This window comes from Chaetomium globosum, genomic scaffold, assembly GCF_000143365.1.
Source record: "Chaetomium globosum CBS 148.51 scaffold_1 genomic scaffold, whole genome shotgun sequence".
Lineage (NCBI taxonomy): Eukaryota > Fungi > Ascomycota > Sordariomycetes > Sordariales > Chaetomiaceae > Chaetomium > Chaetomium globosum.
The window spans coordinates 3,111,009-3,129,924 of NT_165976.1; the positions used below are offsets into that span (position 1 = coordinate 3,111,009).

General features: G+C 55.5%; 6 protein-coding genes across 6 annotated transcripts in view; 4 read left to right on the forward strand and 2 right to left on the reverse strand.

The window, feature by feature from the left end:
* CHGG_01006 (uncharacterized protein) overlaps positions 1-956 on the reverse strand; it is a gene marked incomplete at both ends in the record, with an annotated part of 1,657 nt that extends 701 nt beyond the window's left edge. The window contains 2 exons of the mRNA XM_001220226.1: positions 71-556; positions 620-956. Coding sequence (XP_001220227.1) covers positions 71-556; positions 620-956 — 823 coding nt within the window. The remainder of the gene's footprint in view (positions 1-70; positions 557-619) is intronic.
* Positions 957-4,450: 3,494 nt separating this feature from the next.
* On the forward strand, positions 4,451-4,846 carry CHGG_01007 (uncharacterized protein; the record flags this gene model as incomplete). The annotated part of the gene is made up of 1 exon (XM_001220227.1): positions 4,451-4,846. The coding sequence occupies one exon, from the start codon at positions 4,451-4,453 to the stop codon at positions 4,844-4,846; it is 396 nt and encodes a 131-aa protein (XP_001220228.1).
* Positions 4,847-5,138: 292 nt separating this feature from the next.
* Positions 5,139-8,359, reverse strand: CHGG_01008 (uncharacterized protein; the record flags this gene model as incomplete). Its single annotated transcript, XM_001220228.1, has 3 exons — positions 5,139-6,410; positions 6,490-6,983; positions 7,057-8,359. 3 exons carry the CDS (start codon positions 8,357-8,359, stop codon positions 5,139-5,141), a joined length of 3,069 nt encoding a protein of 1,022 aa, XP_001220229.1.
* Positions 8,360-8,809: 450 nt separating this feature from the next.
* CHGG_01009 (uncharacterized protein) lies at positions 8,810-9,733 on the forward strand (the record flags this gene model as incomplete). The annotated part of the gene is made up of 1 exon (XM_001220229.1): positions 8,810-9,733. The coding sequence occupies one exon, from the start codon at positions 8,810-8,812 to the stop codon at positions 9,731-9,733; it is 924 nt and encodes a 307-aa protein (XP_001220230.1).
* A 908-nt stretch (positions 9,734-10,641) lies between these two features.
* CHGG_01010 (uncharacterized protein) lies at positions 10,642-16,755 on the forward strand (the record flags this gene model as incomplete). Its single annotated transcript, XM_001220230.1, has 10 exons — positions 10,642-10,742; positions 10,849-11,185; positions 11,248-11,313; positions 11,380-11,755; positions 11,814-12,379; positions 12,503-14,543; positions 14,927-15,255; positions 15,366-16,058; positions 16,176-16,445; positions 16,726-16,755. 10 exons carry the CDS (start codon positions 10,642-10,644, stop codon positions 16,753-16,755), a joined length of 4,809 nt encoding a protein of 1,602 aa, XP_001220231.1.
* A 675-nt stretch (positions 16,756-17,430) lies between these two features.
* CHGG_01011 (uncharacterized protein) lies at positions 17,431-18,417 on the forward strand (the record flags this gene model as incomplete). Its single annotated transcript, XM_001220231.1, has 2 exons — positions 17,431-17,915; positions 18,213-18,417. The coding sequence occupies 2 exons, from the start codon at positions 17,431-17,433 to the stop codon at positions 18,415-18,417; spliced, it is 690 nt and encodes a 229-aa protein (XP_001220232.1).
* Positions 18,418-18,916: the final 499 nt, after the last annotated feature.

Consider the following 18,916-nt stretch of genomic DNA (forward strand, 5'->3'; position numbering starts at 1 on the left):
CGCTGGGAGGTGTGGGAATTGTTAGTTGGGGTGTGTTGTGCTGAGGGGGCGGGAATAGAGGGGGGGTTACCTTCGGCCTTCTTCTGGTTGGCGGTGAACAGGCCCATCTCGAGCGATTCCAGCGCGTTGGAGATGTAGGTCTTTTGCTTCTTGGGGGCGACGGTGTTGATGGAGTCGAAGGCGAGGCCGAGCAGGCCCGAGGAGGCGGCGTCGCTGACAAAGGACGACGACACAAAGGTGGCCGACTCGACGGCCTGCTGGAAGACGTTGACGCCGCCGACACTGACGGTGTCGAGGTAGACGTTACCCGAGGAGCGGCTGCCGTCGCCGTAGTGGATCGACCACGTGTGGTTGTCGAGCTTGGTGGCCGTGCTGCTCTTCTCGATCTCGTACAACTTCTGTCCGCCCTGCTGGTTGCTGGGGGTCTCGGAGCTGAACACCCACAGGTCCGACGAGCCCGTGTCGAAGTTGAGCATCAGCGTCTGCGGCGGCGTGCCGATCTCGACGGGAGCCAGATACTCGACGTCGAAGAGCTGGGGGGTGGCGGAGACCTCGCCTATGGGAGTTTGTGAGTGAGTTATGAAGCTTGGCTAACAGTGGGAAGGCATCAAAGACGCACCTTGGTCATCCGTCTCGTTGGTGTACGGCGCCCCGCCGTTGCCATGGGGCCGGAAGCCGGTGACCTTCTTGGGAGACGGCTTGATGCCGAGCTCACCGAGGATCTTCTGCACGACCTCGATCAGGTCGGTAGGCAGCTCGATGTCGTACTTCTCGTAGGCCTTGGCGAGAGCCCTGGGCCCTCTGCCGTGCTGGCGGAACAGGTCATTGTGAATCTGGGGCAGCTTGAACCTGGATCCTCCGAGGCGGCGGGGCCGGATGTCGGAGGGGTGCACCTGGACGACCCGGGGCGCGGCAGCGACCAGCGACGCCGCGAAGGCGAAGGCGGCGAATTTCATGATGATTCTTTTCGTTGAATTATGAGGGATAACCCAACCAGGAGAAGACCTCGGTAAGAAACGAAGGAAACGAAGTCCGGTTGGGAGCCTGGCTACCGATAGTAAAAAATGAAATGTGATGGTTGTTGAATGAGAGAACCGAGACCCAACTCGCCCGCAGACGACGAGTGTAAAGAAAGACGCGGTCTTGTAAAGAATGAAATGGTAGTCAGGGCCCCAGGCGGTGTTGGAATGGGAATGAGAAGGAGTGGATGCGAGGAGCGGGTTTGGCTGCAATCTTCATGCGCTTCATATCGCATTTCCTGGAAATGGCATTTCGTGGAATCTCCCCGACTCAGGGACTCTCAGGGGGGATGGAAGTCCCACGCCGATCGGTTCGGTCTGGAGTTTAGTTTGTCACTTTGTCCATCGCAACACAACAGCAAAGCACCCTGAACAGCACCCTGAACGGCACCCACATGAAGAAACACCAACAACATTGGGGGCCACACAATGTACAAGTAAGACCGGGGTTAACCCCCCCGGCGCTTGGCATCCAAACATTCCTTGGTCACCCGCGCCGGCTCCGACGCCCAGCCGGAGTGTGGGGAGAAGCTTTTTGGCTCGTTCGTTGAAACAAAAGTGGCTTTCTTGGTGATCGTCAACGGTTCGAAACGTGCAAAGTGGAGCAGGGCTGGGCTGTGCCTGGTCATCCCAATTTCGCAACTTCCTGCCGTGGACCCTGCATGTGGCAGAATGGCATGAGTGGGCAGACATTGGCAGACATTGGCAGATGGGCAAAGTTGTGGATGGTGCGTGCAAACGGGGCATGCAAATGCAGCCACCCGATGTGGTCTGATTCCGGCTTCTCAGTGGTGGATGGGCACGTTCCTGCAGCCGCCAGGAATGTTCGAATTGGGCAAGAGGTTCGTTGGAGGCCGCTCATTGGGAGAATCAGTCGATTTGTGCTCAACATGCTCGACCAACCACGTCGCGAGACCCTTTTCAACTTGAAACAGCCACCCCTTTCTTCAAAGACAAGCTGACAAGCTTATCGGCTTACGGTGATGATCTCATCCCGTTCTCTTATAGACTTGGCAGAAATTAACTTTTTCTTGGATTTCTTGGATTTCTTGGTCGCCGATTTGATGACCGCTTACCGCCCTCCACCCTCCAACTTCCGGAGCCTGCGGATCCGGATCGCCGGGCTCATGTGGGTCCCGGGCTGCCGAGGCCGCACGGAGCCCCGGGAAAGAGACGGGCACCTCCATCTTCATAAGTAGGCCACATAATCTCGGTCAGTTTCCATTCCGAATGAAGAAGCTCTGCTCTGTTTTTGGCTGTGTACAGTAAAAGTAAGTACTGCAGCGCCCTTGTCAGCCTAAAATACCGTGACTTAGAAAACAACAGGCAAAAAAAGGCACAACGCCGCAAACCGCCGACTAGTGTGATCTTTACTCGACCCATGTCCAAAACTAACTCCATCACGAGGACGCTCGGCAACATCCGAAGACGGTCGTTTCTCTTGTGAGGCCTAACTATGACGTGGACCCATGACTGGAAGATCGACGTGCTTTCCGGGCTCCATTCCCAGCAGGCCGGTTGGCCGGGACCCTGGGTATCAACTGCGGTGATAGAAAAGCTCTATCCGTCTCCGCAGCGAAGAGAACTCCAGCTAATTCCTTTTCATCGAAATGGCGACGGACGTTGGTTATACTCCACGAACTGTCTCATATGGACTCGGGCCCCATGACGGCAGGTCCTGTGACCTGTGAAACGAACTTCGCACATGGCTCGATGGCCTATTGACGAGAGAAGACGCAGGCGAGGGCTCACTGGCTCTCAGGAAACCGACTGGGGACCTGCTAATTTGCGGCAGGACTAACGGGCCACGTCCTGGGCTTAAAGGCGGCCAATCTTGCTTCCCTAACTCCTTAATCGGGCTTAGCTTTCGCATGGAGAGCCGATGGCGGACAAGCTCGTTGCGTCTATACCATGAGGTAGAGATGGCGACATCCAAAGTGGATGGCTATTGACTGTTGACAGCAAGGGGGAGGAGCTTTGCGAAACTCAATCAACTCCATCCCGACCTGTGTCCGTATCAAGTGCAGAACTCCTCGTTAAGCCCTAACCCTGGTGGCCATTCCAACAGCACTCAGGGGCTGTCCCAACTTGAGTTCTATCTAAAAGAACAAGAATGATCTTGGAGTATCGACATCTTCGTTGCTCATAAATGATGGGTACATTATTGATGTTGTTTCTGAGCCTGTGACTTCCCCTTATGACCCTGTCCAGTTGTGCTTTGACGCCGGCTAGGAATTCTGTTCCGGAATCCTCGGCCTCACCAAACTCAAGCTGGCCGATGTTTGTCGACGTTGGCTACCCGACGGTTACTGACTGAGAGCATTCGGGAAAAGACGGATGGGATGCTGCAGGGAAAGCCGCTAGCAAACACGGTAGTAGCACGTCGCACGCGGAAGGGAGCAATCTATATTTTTTTACATACGTACAAATATACGAGGAGCAAAACGCGGCCAGCCGCCCTGAGTTTACCCCGTTTGCATGATTTAGATCATTCAGTCATTATTCATTTTATATTTGAGCCACGCCCATTTCTCTACTCGCTTGCAATGCTTACCCCAACTGCTACAGCTGTAGTGGAAACCAACGGCTAAACCATTCCGTTGTTCAAGGCAAACCCATTCTTCAACCATATCCAAGCCTAAACAACAAAGGTAGTATTGACGGCCGCCTCTCCGTCGCATCATCAAACGGAACAGAATTACCTCAGACCCCAGGCGGCAGCTCCGGACATACCCACACATGATGTCTACCGCCGCGGCCAGTGACCAAGACGTCAAGCCACCCCCGTTTGGGGTGCTGAAGGAGTACCCGATCCGTAGTGGTGCTCTTCAACAATTCCGACTCGCCAAGATCACGACATTCACCTGCGACCGCTGCACCAAGGAGAAAACGTCACGGTTGGTGGTCACGAAAGATGGAAACTGGGAAAAGCTCCTATGTAACGGCTGTTATGGCTTCCTTCTGAAGGACGGCCCAGCTCCAGCCTCAGGTCAGTAACAGTGCTGGTTTGGCACGATGCTGTGGTCGTGGTGGACTTGGAAGATAGCACGGACAAGGCTGTGTGCGAAGGATTCCAATTATGGTCATCTGAGACTCTTAAGTAGTAGTGTGATGTAAGTGGGGCGAATGATCTGCAAATATACCTACCTCGTCCGTGGCATTTGTTGGTTTGCTCGGGCAGTGTTGCGGCGTTGGAACCAGGCGATGGGAAGGCAGCGAGCGACCAAGTGTTTATTCCATGGTTAGGTCCCGATGAGCCGGGAGTTATAAATCGCTGTCAACAGCGGGTTTTGGTGTTTGTGTTCTCCCTCTGCTCATCTTGACGCCTCTTTCATCTCACTTACAGCGAAACCCACCACATCTTATCCTCTCACCCACCATACACAACACACAACACAACACAACGAACGAAACTATCCGCCAACATCAACATGTCCACCCAACCCGACAACGGCTGCCCACCAGCCAGCATGCCGGGAGACTTCCCCTCCATCCCAAACAACCTCAGCTGGGTAGCCATCCCAGGCCAGAACGCCTCAGTCCCGTGGATGGTGAACTGCTGCGAGCCGTACGCGGTGCACGTGGTGGAGAAATGCTGGCTGTGGTGCGAAGTCGACGTGGATGTGGCCAACGGCGCGTCGAACTCGGTGGTGTCGAACGGGTTCAGCGCCTGCTTGGTCGCCAACAAGCGGAACCTCAACGAGTCGAACGGCCTCATGTATCACAAGGCCACGAACGCGGCGCCGCCGTTGCGGGTGTCGCTGCTACATGCTGTTGTGGCCGCGCTCGCGACGTCGGTGGTGGTGGCTATGACGTCAGTGGTGTGAGCGGTGAGGTTCGCGTTGCGATAACTACTTGGCGCGAGTGTGTATTGGCTAGGGATTAGGAGGTGGGAATTGGGATGGGAAATGCGAGATGCAACAGAAAATCCGAGGCGATTCGCTTTTCTTGGTTTTTGTTTGGGGTTGGGGTTGGGTTGGGGCCGGGGGGTATCAAGCTTGTGAAAATCACGGCAGGGCCAGAGCACGAAAACGCAGAGTACCCTCCGTGCCACCTAATATACTTATCAGCGCCTCCGAGCGTTGCAGGTCTTTGGTGTCTCCAATTTAATAGGCCTCCTTAGTAGCCCATGGTGGTCCCCGTAGTTTTCACACCTTTTCTTAAAAACATCCTCGCCAGCCCAGCAATAATCTCCAGCTGATCCTGCCTCATGTTCTCATATTTCAGCCTCTGCGCCACACCGCTGAACGTGTCCCACACTTCAATATACTTGTTATCCGTCTGCCTATTCACGCCGATGGACGAGAGCGCGTACCCCATGGCGTCGCGGTCCCTGATGGCCAACAAGTCCTCCTTGTGGATGGCAAGACTCGGCTCCCACAGCTTCATCTCCTCGGTATAAAACACACCCAACCTCACACACTCCATCACCAGCGCCGCGAGGCCCGCTGCCAGCGCCGTCGCAACCGACGAGCCCGTGTGCGACGCAAATTCCTGGAAGTCCTTGTCCTTGACGTCGGCGTATGCCCGGTCATTGACGACAACATTGTGCCCTGGCAGTATAAAGTTCAACTCGTGGGCGTCGCCCACAAAATCCGCCATGCTGCCCGTGTTCTTGGCGGCACCGATGCGGAAGCTGCCGTTGGGATTGGAAGCGTGCGGGTACGTAAAGTCCTGGAACTTGCCCTGGTCGCTGGCCGAGCAGAATAAAAGGATCCCCTTGGCCCGGTGGATGGCCGTGTCGAAGGCGTTTCTCACGGGAGCGCTTTCGGGGGGTTTCATGGTCCAAGACATGGAGATGATCTGGACCCCTTGTTCGATGGCGTGTTCGATTGCCTGGATGGCGCTCTGAGGTTGGATCTGCAGCTTGTTTGATCCCACAGGTATCCAGGTTTGGAGCTTGATGATGTAGATGATGGCGCTCGGACAGATTCGATGGATTAGCCTCGCCATGAGCGTGCCGTGCCCGCTTGCCGAGTGCCAGTACGGCGAGACGCGCCAACCGGAGCCGTCGACATACTCGTGCAAGCTCTTCCCGCGAAATTTTTTCCCGTTGAGTTCGGGGTGGGTGATATCGGCGCCATCATCAATGAGAGCCACGGTGACGGGGTTGAGGGCCGGCTCGCTGCGCTGGTCGTTGAGGCCCTTGATTTGCCGGAAGCATGAGGCAAACTCCTCCATGCATTGCATCCAACGATGAGGGTCGATGCTCGGCTCTTGTTGCTGGGACGGTTGGAAAGCGCCGGGCTGTCCGGATGCTCGTGAGCGGCTGGTGTTCGCAGCCTCCGGCAAGTGAACAGTGGGCTTCGGCCGGTCCTCGGGCCATGATGCGTAGAGCCGGTCTTTGAAGTCAGAGAGATTTTTCTTTGTTCGTTCGTTGGAGCTTAGGCCCTAGTTGGCGTTTATGTCGCTTAGCGCGCGTCAAGGTTTGAAGATAGGTCCGAAGACGTGGATGCGATCTGGGACGTACCTCTGTTTGAAGGATGTGTATCGATTCGAGAGTCGGCGTCTTGGCTAGACCTTCCGCCTCGCTCCATGATCTGAGTACCGTGTTTCTGCCGCTCCATTGAAGATGCACCTCGCGTAGATTCTTGCCAACTCTTTGCAGCGTGACTGGGTCGAGGTCGAGTCTCCTCCAGTCCAAAATCTCCGGGCCGAATGGCTGAAGCGCCTCTTCGATCGCCTCATCACTATGAGGAGGGAGCCCAATGTCGTCCACAATGACCTTTATGATACGCTGCACACCCTTCCTCCGAAGCCAGTCAAAGAAAAAGGTCATATCCCGCCGGCCCTGACTCCACTCGCTCGCGGGCAAGGCATCGCCCTGCTGCTTTAGCTCGACACGGGGAAATGCAACATACTGTAGCACCTTGTCAAACTGGAGATGGCCGAAGTGTTTGCGGAATTCTTCCTGAGTGATGCTGCTAGCCCTTGGTGGCCCAAAGTCGAACCACAGTTCCTTCTCTGTTATACATGCAACGTCAGTACTCTGTCATAGCAGTAGGGGGACTTCCGTGATGTCAGAGGCACAGGATACCTTTCTCGTCCTGAATGTGGAGATAATGAGCAGCCTCGTGCGGCTTTTTCACGCGCAAGTATACCATCTTCAGCATTTCCTTAATTTCGTCTGCGCTCTCTCCACGCTCCTGCTCTCGGTCTATGGGCGGCCCCATCCCCTTGGCCGTTGAAGGCGAGCTCGGCCCTCTACTCCCACTCTCATTCCCACCCGCCACTTCCAAGTTTACCGTAGCAACCCTCAAGAGCGGAGGTGGGGCTTTGCCGGAGCCGTGGGGGACGGGAGAAGCGGCCCCGGGGGCGAAGCTCTTCCCACCAATCCCGTGGCCCCCAGTCTCGATGATAGCCCTCCCCGGCGCTGCCGTAGACCGTGGCTCCCCATGGCCGTGGAGAGATTTGGTTGGCGCTGTCGTCATTTCCACTGCCTCTTTGATCTTCGCGTCTGTTTCTCTGTCGGCTCTTTTAGCATCCTCCTGTCTCTTCTTCATTGCGTTCCGGGCCTGCGATGTGTTCTCGGCAGCCCGGCGCGTGTTCTCGTGGTGCTGGAAGACTGAGTGAGTACGTTTCCACAAATCCGGTAGCGTCCGAACGTCCAGAGCAGCAGGACCCCGATGCAACAATTGGGTTACGATACTGATCTGGGTCTTGCAACACTTGTCAAACTCGACTGCGAGGTGAAGAGGAGTCCGACCCTTGAAGTCTACCACAGAGAACATCTCTTCTGGGACGAAACTGATGATGATGGCCGTGAGCTCAGGCTTGAAGTTGGCTGAGATAGCGACATGAAGGCATGTGATCTCGCGGTCATTGTCGTGCTCGACGCACTCGGCTTTCAGGTACTCCCCAATGCGTTTCCGAGTCTCGTCCGTAACGTTCTTACACGTGGCATGGACGAACATCTCGTTTCCGACGGAAAGCGCGACAGTCAATGGCGTCCGTTTCGAGCTGTCTAGGACGCGCATGAGTTCGGGAAGTTTCAGGATGGCCCGAACCATGAGCCACTGTAGCGTAGGCCGTTGCGTGTGGTCGTAGTAGGCGAGGACGTGTAAAAAGTTTCGCCGCTCCTTCTCCGTCTGTCGCTTCCAACCCTCCTGTCGTATCTTCACAAACTCCATCTGTGCCTTTTTCTTCTCCTTATCGTTAGCAAAGGTTTGCCGCGCAAAGTCGCGGGCGTCCCTGAGGTCGCGATCAAAGGCCTTTTTGACTTCATCTTCGGTCCCGCCGGATATCTCAGCTGTCTCTGGAAAGTCGTTGTCGTCCCCCAGGTCCAGATCCGACTCATCATCCGTCTGGTTCGACAGTGGCTGCTCCTGACGTGCGATCATTTTGACGTCTCCGCGATGCTGATTCTCTTGTCATGTGTCCAATTCAACAAGGCTCTGCGGAGACACTTGGGGTTCGTTGGTGACTGGACGCGAGCACTGAGTGGGAAGTAAGGAGCATGACTTGGCTCAATCCCACCCCCCCTCCACCAATCACCCAAGGAGGCTTGCGGCTCACCCGCGTCTTAACCTCGATCAGTGCAGGTGCTCTGCTGAACATGATTGGAGCTGGTGTGGGATTGTGTGACCCCTAGCCTCGAAAAAGCACTCGTTGCAGCGAGCCAAGCGCGATATATGATTGAAATGCATGACTGGGACGGGATAGGTATCTTTTAATACAACTTTACCGAAATCCCATTCGGATAGTGTTGCGAACTCAGGTTGTTCTTTTTTCTTCTCGTCATCCCAACCTACACATCCCACTGGGCATACTTGAAGGTTGGCGTATTAAAGATGGCAGAAGTCGACGAAACCAGTGTCATACCTGAAGCAGACGAGCCCCTTTCGTCGTTTGGACTATCTTTATCTCCTGGTGAAATCGACTCCGAATTCAGAACGCAAAATGCCTCGCCGGAAGACTTTGAGCGACGCAACGTTATTGAGCGAACTCAAACGGCGATCGATATCCGATGCGACCTCATGGAAGTGTCTCACGGCTGGCTACAGGAATCGAGAGATGATGAGTACGCAACGCTGATGGTCCTCCGCTTCCGCTTCGACCCTCAAAAGACTTCTCGACGACTGCGTCGTGTCCGGATCAACATAGAGTTCCTCTCGTCATCAGCCGACCGTGACGCGCCCGAGGTTTTTGCCATTGCCCCGGAAGAGCGCTGGAGTGTGGCGCCCACGGTTGATCAGGAAGAAGTTGTTCGGGGCGCGGAGCTCCATGTGGCCGCGTCTGGCATTCCATTTGTGGATGGTGGGGTGAACGCCAAGCTGGAGAAGACCGTCACTCGCGACTTGAGCGATGCGACAACCGTTACGGGTTCCATCAATCTGGGAGAGGGGAGGAACTCGGGCCTATCGACATGCGCTGTGTGGACTCTCCTCGAGAATAGGCGGCGCGAGACCGGAGTGCCAGACACACTCCGGGTCGCTATTCTCTTGAAGCGAGAGGACGAGGAGCCGTACAAGGCCATGGTCACATTGGAGGCCGAGGCGGACCTTGCCACTAAGCTAGGGTCGTTCTTCCGCTTCAGCGCCAAGCAGCCGCTGGATGATCCGATTCTCTTCAATCCGCGATGGGAGCCTAAGAAACCACGGAAGGGGCGAAGCCGGGACGTTGAGAATATTGGCGATATGGATTTATATTCTCGTTGCGAGGTGCGGGTGGCGCCCGAGGTCTTTTTTTTAAGAGGCCGTCACGAGCTACCGTAGGAACCGTCACCGCATACCGTAGGCCTAAATTCTGCCCACACAAATCCCTAACCCTGGCCTCGCGCAACAATTCTGCCGCCCCGCCTTCGGCAATTCTGCCACACTTCCAGCTTTCTGCGCGCGTGCACGCATCATCATCACCACCAACCCTCGCACACCAACAGCCATTGCAACTGCGCTGCGCGCGTACCTTCAGTAAGCGCCCCAGCTGTTTCGCGCGCTCTACAGGGCTAACCAGCGATAGATATGGCGCTTTCAGAGCTCGACTCCGACGCGCACAGCGATGCGCACAGCGATGCGCACAGCGATACGAGCGCGCGGGGCGACGCGCAAGCGCTGCCAGCATCGCTGTTTGCGCTGAATTGCGCTGCGATTGATTGCACTGTGGCAATTGACGAGCGCTGCGCGCGCATCGCGAAGGCGGTGAGCGATTATTTTCACCGCCTACCTTACTAGGTAGGCGGTGGGCGTTGTGGGGTGGTGCTACGGTATGCGGTGACGGTTCCTACGGTAGCTCGTGACGGCCTCTTTTTTAAAACGTAGATAACTACCTACCTTAGTTGGTTGGGAGGAGGGGTCAGAGCTGAAATGTTTCACACAACGGTAACTGACAGCTGTGTGCCGTAAATACGTGAAATGCCATGGGTATAAACCGATGCAGACATGCCACTACGAATACCCCGCACGACCTGCCAGGCTGCTGCAGGTGCTGCGTCGAACATGCATGCGCCATCTCTTTTGATGGCACCGACATCCATGGCAGGTAACGCAGGCTGGCAGGCAAGGCAGGCTTCTGCCGCGGCGGGCTTTGCTGTCATCACCCGTTCTCCAGCACGACCTGCTGCTTCGCAACCTAGAGCTGAACGCGTCGCAACTCGACACGGGTCGTCCACGTGCAGTCGTCAACAATGTCCGACAACCCCGACTCGAGTGATGGGCTACCAACGGCTGACTTGACCCCTGCCGCGGCTGTAGACGCACTGGAGCCCAAGTCGGAGCCTGGTGTCAAGTCCGAGCCCGGCCCAGCCAAGCCCAAACAGACACTGGGACTGAAAATACATGTCGATAACGACTCGGCTGATTACGAGTAAGGCAAATTGGTATCTTCTTGACAGAACCAGGGGTCTGGGGCTATCAACCCGGAAACTGACCGAGTATGCCAATAGCGTGATAGCAGTGCATGGAATTCATGGCGATGCGACGGCATGGGGCATAGACAAGTCCAGTCTCGAGACAACCGATGACTGTTGGTTACCTGCTCGTTTCGAGAATGCAAGACTCATGACATTCAACTACGAAACCAATCATGAAAAGGGGCAGTACTACACACGTCTAGGGGTTGAGGAAGAAGCGACGAGCCTGCTGAGGGCTCTGCAGCAGCATCGCCAAGGTGTCGAAAACAGACCGATCGTGTTCGTAACCCATGATATAGGCGGATTGATCGTCAAAGCTGTGAGGAGAACGCCCATGACAGCGTCTGGGCAGGTGGTGTGCTAACCCTTTGGTCAATACAGGCATTGGCATCACCAAGATCGCACCGAGGTGACTTCCAGGCCCTTCAAAGAGAAGTCAACGCCCTGGTATGGCGCCTAAACCCCAGGATTCTCCGTGTACTGAACGTCCATTTCACTAAACTCTCGCAACAGATCACTTTCGGCTATCCCCATGTGTCCGCGCGGTCGGCTACATGTGATCTCACGGAGGAATTCGTTTTGCTCGTCAATCTGCGATCCGAGTTATTCCCCCGCAGCCGTGTCCGGAGGATAGCTGCGAGTCTTGCCGAGACATGTGTCGAGGTAAATGGCGACTTCATCCACGCCGGCGTTGTTGTCCGGACAAGAATAATATCGATTGCCTCGCAGCACAAGGATGAGAGAAAGCGAGTGTTCGGAGCCAGCACTGTCTGTTTTGGCAAGAGTCTCGAGCATGACATAACTAGTAACGAACCTCATCTCGACCTGATCAAAATAGGAACCACGGGTCCCGGGGCTTTGAAAGAGGCGATAAACGCCGATTGGAAAGGTGTGTATCAATAATACTGCGAAGGTTACTGTATCACTAACAACTGCCGATACCGCAGCTCCCGGCCTTGAAGAAGATCAAATGAACCAATGGTTCAAGTTCAGTTCCGGAGCCTCTCCCGTATTTCCCCTGGCGCACCTGGATTCCCAACTGCCATTCGCAGCCCAGGATCCTCTAGACAAGCTCCTCGCCTCCAAGTCCAGCCAGATTCTGCATATACAATGTGACGAGGCAATCGCCGCTTCTATTTCTGACGCTTTGGTTACCCATATCCGGAATCACAAGAGGGATTATGTCGATGTCCTTCACTTCCGATTCGACTCGACCGATCTTCGATTTAACAATGTGGGCGCCTGGCTTCGAACACTGATTTCCACGATGGCCTTTTACAGTATGTCCAATCGCAACTATTGCGCCACATTGGTGGCGGATCAACTCAAGGCACTCCACGCTTGGGGCGCGAAAGACCTGTACTCGTACTTGGAAGACTACCTTCTCTTCCGAGGCACAGCCACTTACATCGTCATTCTCGCCAACTTTGACGAATGCGACGATTCATCATTGGCCTTCCTCAACCAACTTCGGCTCACTTTCAGCAAGACCGAAAGGAAACTCCGCTTTGTTGTAACAACGAGCACGGGTGCCGACGAGCGCCTACTCGAGGCGTTACCCAAAGCAGCGCCCAACTACTATGAACGGGTCCAACTAGACGGAACTAGCGCAATAAATAACTCTTCTTCTGGGCAGTCAGGATCGGAAAATACTACCGATATCGCATTTCAGCTGTCCATGTTCTTTCAACGACACCCCCAGTACACCACCGACAACATTAAACACCAGATCAAAGATGTCATCACCGTACGGTACAAAGACCGGCCGGACTTGCGTACACATATCACCGGCTGGCTAAGTGAGCAGCGTGGCGGACTCCAAAATTCAGGAGTGCGGGAGTGGCTCGCAACATTAGCGGCGGCGGAGCCAACCGCAGAAGCCGTTTACCGCGCCATTCTTAGCAGTCTGCCCCAGAGACAGCATTCCTGGGCACGGATTATCTTTACATGGGTTTTGACGACTGTTCGGCCGTTGAAAATCAAAGAATTTTTGTTCCTTTCCGACTTGGCCACTGCCATGACTCATGCAGAGGACGGTCAGAGTGAGCTGAGCGTTGGCTCATTCTCCGGGGGGAAATATGGGTTAAGTGATCTCCAGCAGTTGCGGGTTTTCGGCGGCCTCGTCGAAGAACGCAACGGAGAGATCCGCCTGGTCAACCGGTCTATCAGACGATGGCTTTTGTCAGAACTTGACCAAAACACAACTCCAGACGACGGGAAAGAGGCAGAGGGTAGGGAGTGGTATGCTTGTTTGGGCACCGAAGTTCAACGCCACCTCTCCATTGTGAAGTTTTGTCTTGACTTCTTGACCACGTTCAAGTCCGATGCACCGCTAAAGGCCCTTGGCTACGCCTCCCAGCACTGGGCTACTCACTACAAACTCGCTCGGAGTCTCGACAAAGAGGCCATAGAATCTATCCATGCCGAGATATCGATATTTTTTGAAGATGCAACCGCATGGGGCGCTTGGTGGCAGACATACAGCGAGCTTGCCGACCGTCTCCATATATTGGACCAAGTTGAAACGCGTCTCCAAATCGCAGCACACCTGGGTTTGGACGACTTCGTCGAAAGTTTCAAGGATGGGGTCATTCTGCATAGTACATCCTACCGACAGGCATTCGTCCAGGCGGCGGAAATGGGCCACCTGGAATCCCTACGCCTCCTCCTCCCCCCCAACGGAGCCCAGTTTGAAGTTGGCCTCCACGACGTCAACATTCAGAAGTACGCCGAGGCAGCGGCTCGTGGAGGTGGCGAATGTCTCAGGGAGGTTATTGGCCGCATTCCTAAGGAGGATCTCAGCGACATGGAAGAGCGTCCATTCCTCTATAACATCCTGGGCAGGGCCGCTTGGGATGGCCTTGACGATGTCATACGGCTGATTGGAGACCCCGGACCGTACACGGACCAAAGTTCCGACTGCACCTTCCTGCCCAGGCATTCGCCACTCAGTCTAGCTGTCCGGAGATATCACCCGGCTGCCGTCCAGGCGTTCCTAGATGTTGGGGTCAAGGCGGACGTGTCGTGCTGTGACTATGAGGGTGGAAGGGGTGTGCCGGCGGTGAATATAGCGGCCGACTATGGGTCGGATGAGGCTCTGGCTCTCTTGTTAGAGAATGGGGCTGTCGTTAATACCGGCTCCGACTGGACTGCTATTCAGGGCGCGGCCGACTGGGGCCAGCACGCCATCGTCAAGATGCTGGCCGCCCATAGCCCGTATCGAGACTACATTACGAGTGGCGGATTCAACGACCCAGTCATACGTACCGCAGAGAATGGCTACCTCAAGACGTTTGAGGCTGCTTTTGTGCCCGGCGTCGACGTCAATCTCACCTCTACCACTGGTACTCTGATTTACCACGCTGTATTTGGAGAAAATATCGAAATTTGCCGTCTCCTGCTATCGAAGGGCGCCGACGCCAACATGTCTACTGCATTGGGAAGGACACCTCTTGGTCGGGCGGCTTTGGACAACTTACCCGAAATTGCTGAGCTCCTCCTGAATCACGGCGCAGAGATTAACAAGGCATGTACTTTGCCAGATATTGCAGGCACGGTCCCACCCCTTTACGTAGCCGTTGAGAAGCGGCACAAGGAGATGGTGGCATTACTCCTAGCCCATAAAGCGGACCCCAACGCTCAGACCTCTGACGGCTTGAGCGCGCTTTGTGCGGCCAGTACTTTGGGGGATGTTGACCTCATCAACCAGCTTGTGGCTGCCGGGGCCGAGGTCAACATGGCCTGCGCATCGAAAAAAACGGCCCTACACTTGGCCGTTAAACACCCAGAAGCGGTGCGCGCCCTGATGAAGCACGGGGCGGACCTACGGAGAACCGCGGATGGCTTCACGCCGCTCGACCTTGCCGTGGAACAGAACACAGAGACTACCGCGGTACAAATAATGCTCGAAGAGTCCCCCGAGAAACCCGATTTCTCGTTGGCCACTTTCAGGTCGACATTTGCGGGCGCGATGCGGGCGGGCAAGCACGAGATTGTCAGGCTCCTCTTTGGAAGCCGGAGTCGACGTCAACCAGGACTGCGACCACCCAACGGGTCTGAGTCTGCTCTCGCTTGCCGTCCTTTCTAACCATGTTGACGCGGTCCGCATGGTTCTTCGAGTTCCGGCCCGACCTGCACAATGGTAACGTAGATGGCGATACTCCCCTGCATTGCGTTACCGAGAGCGGTCCGGTCGAAATCGCCCGGCTGCTCGTCAATGCCGGCTGTGCTCTCGATGCCTTGAACAAGAAGGGAAACTCCCCGCTGTCAAAGGCTGTCAAACGCTGTAACCTCGCCGTCGTAAAATACATGCTCACCAAGCCCTCGGCGCTCCGCACCCTCGACCTCGTTGGCGGCGACAACAGCATCCCGCTCCATCTGGCCTGCCGGGTACGCCGACGTCGAAAATGGTCGCTATCCTCCTCAGCAAAGGTGCCGACCCCAACCTCCGCAGCACCGGCACCTCGGGCACCCCACTCATGTCAGCCTGCGTCCGCAAGGGTTACAATCCCTCATCCCCTTCTTCCCCTTCCGACAGCGAGGCCATCATCCGCCACCTCGTCTCCAAAAACGCCATCGTGACGCTCCCCGCCGGTCGCTACGGCTTCGCACTGAACGCTGCCTCTTCAGCCTCATCGCCGGGTATAATCCAGCTATTCCTGGACAAGGGGGCCGACATCAACGGGGCCGACCCCATGGGCCGTCGTCCCGTCCACATGGCGTGCTACAACTCGCTCGACGCCCTCCGGGCGCTCAACGTCCCCACGGAGCACTTCGCCATCAAGGACAAGCTGGGCCGCCTGCCGCTGCATTACGCCGTGCTCAGCGGGCTGGAGGACCTCCTCGAAGAAGTGCTGTCGCGGTCGGCCGACGCGGGCGTCTCGGTCGATGAGGCGGATAACGACGGATGGACGCCGCTGCTGTGGGCCGCCCGGGCCATGAATCTGTGGTGCCACCAGGATAGGGACCCGTCCGCGCTCGTGATGGTGCGGATGCTGCTGGAGAAAGGCGCGGACGCGGACGTGAGGGGCGAGGGCTTGTATGAGAACAAGAATTGGTCGGCGAAAGAGATCGCGATATACCATGGGGCTGATGAGGCGGCGGAGCTGTTGGCGAGTATGGAAACGCCGGCGACGGCGAGGGCGAGCCAGAGTAGGAGAAGGGGTGCTATCATCGCCGAACTCTATTGTGATGTTTGTGAACTGGCAAGTTTCCTTTTCCCTACTCTTTCTTTCTTTTCTTTCTTTTCTCTTTCGGTCCCACCCCTCCGGACAGTCACTCACATCTCGAGCTAACTAACCCCGGAACAGAAAATACGAGGCGTGTACTTCCAATGCACCACCTGCGACCATTACAAGCTGTGCTTCAAGTGTTACCGGGCCAAGGACGCGGTGCACCCGAACCACGACTTCTCCGACAAGGGATACGACCATGATCCGGACGTCGAGGAATCAGACTCGGAAACAAAGCCCGCCATCAACGGCAGCCCGACATCAGAGAAATTGGCTAACGAAATTGGCGGGGGTGACGACCATGATGAGGCTTTTGATGACGAAGTTGTTAGCGATGACGAGGGCGACGTGAGTTTGGTGGTGGGAGGCGATGAAGAGGCTTAAAGGGAGAGGAAAAGAAGGAACGGGGGACACAGGGACGGACATGGAGGTTAGGCTTAATCATTAAGTACCTGCATAGATCCGGTTGATAATCTTCATATAGTTATACATTTAAAAAGTCGCAAAGCAGCACGAACACTCGTCGCCTGTCGGTGGATTACCTACTCGAGTTATACAACACTTTATCAAGGGCATCTAGCGTAACATTCAATAGTGATCCAGCTTGCTAGTAGAAATGATGATACAGAAGGTACCATTCCGCTACTGCTACCGCTAGGAGAGGCGGGATTTGGTGAAATTGTAGCTTTAAAACATCGTCAAAAAATAGCCATTTCAATTCGAGGCTTTATATAGCTATGAGGGGTGGTGGAGGAGATGTAATGGTTGGAGGCGGTGTAAGTTTATCGTGGTTGGATTCATTGTTTTCTCTTGCGTGGAAATAAATAAAAATGCGGCGCATTGAATGGAGTCGTTCAAACGCGTTTGAATCTGGCGATTTGAATGCATTTCGAGACGCCGGGGGGGCGGCTTGGCGCAACCCGGAAATCCAGATGCCAAGAATCCGGCTGCGCGAATCCACGTGACTATGTGGATCCATATCACTTCATTGGCCAATCATTGGTTTTGCTTGTTCTCGAACGGGACTGATGAGAAACATCAGATGCTGGGTCTGTCCCAAGTGCTGCGTACAAGAAACACGCAGAGGGGTTTGAAGCTCTTGAACGAAGGACCTCGAGTAGGTAGACGCGCACAGATTTATTGAGTATATAGGACATTATCGGATAACACAAGCGTATGCAACTGACATCCCTCAAAACAAGTCTTTTTTCCCCGCCATTTTGAACTTTCTCCGCCCCGCGCCCTGCCCGCGATACTCGACCATCAAATCTGATCAAGTTTCGTACTCTAAATCCCCCGGACAACCACACACAAACATCTATTACCAACCATCATGCTTCGCCGTCCTGCCACCGTTCTATCACTCACCCCAGAGGACATCGCCGATTACGAAGACCGTGCCGCCGAACGCCTGCGCGTTGCCGAGCTCGAAGCCCGCCAACAAGTCGCCGAGGCCCGCGCCCGCACCCGACACGACACCTCCTCAACAGCAGCTGCTCTCCGCCGAGCTGCTCTCGCCGCCACACCAACCGCTGGGCCATCCACCGGGCGGTACAACAGCACCAACAATGGCGGCGGGATAGACTTCCACGGCACCAGGGTGCTCACCAGCCCAGCAGAGCACCAGTTCAGCGACGAAGAACAGAGCGACGACTCGGAGGCCGAGACATCCTACTACGCAAGGGCCCAGTCCCAGGCCGCCCGCGTCAGCTTCGGCCGAGGGCAAGTCTTTGGCGCTGCTCATCTCTCTCATCCGCACGACGACGAGGAAGACGAAGAGGAGGAACTAGACGCCGAACTGGAGGACATGAGCGAGGGGTCCACCGACAACCACCACACCCACAACCCCCGCCACCACCACCACCACCTCCACCGCGACCACCAACCACAAGACGACAACTTCCTCCCGGCCTCCCAACCCCTCCCAACAGAAACCCCCCCCAACCCCCGCGAAACCCGCCACCACCACCACGCCAGCACCATCCAACAACCTCCACCCATCTAACTGCGCCTGACCCGCGAACGCTCCGCTCACCGCGACACCGCCACCTCCGCCAGCCCGCGAAACCCGCCGCAACAACCTCCACACTCAAACAACAACCACCTCCTCAACAGCCCCAACCGACCCACCACCACCACAAGCCCCCACCCGCGAAACCCGCACCCGCACCCGCGGCCTCAACTCCACCCGCGGCGCAACATCCTCCCCACCACCGCCACCGCCACCGCCACCACCGACGCGGGCTACGCGGGGGCAGGGTGCGGCGGATTTGGCGGTGACGCCGGCGCCGGGAGGGGCTGGAGCAATAACAGGGCGTGAGACAAGGCATCGGGGGCATGCGCAGTCGTCGTCGATTTCGGGGGGGTTGGGTGTTGGTGGAGGGGGTCAAAGATCTGTGAATGTTTTTGAGTTGAGATTTAGTTTTGGTTTACACATTTAAGATCTCCCTGTTTTATAAGATATTAAGAATCAATTAAAAAGAAGGATAAATGGGGATTAAGTCTACAAGAGCTAAAGTCACTTTTTATTATAATAGCCAAAGTGCACGCAGATAAGATTATAGCGACATTTGGCGAATATAGTGTGAATTAAACAGAAGTTCTTGATTTACAGCATTGAGAGAAGCATGTGCACATTAATAAGGTGAAAGTAGGCTAAATAGTGAAGAGTGGAACGCTATACTTCTGGCACTTATCATGCAATGAATACTGAGGCAATTGGATTGACTCATGGCGTTTGAATCCTGATAGAATTAGTAATTAATTGGCGTAGTTGGAATTTATTAAAGGGGATGGGTGCCTCGCATTTATGACGCCCA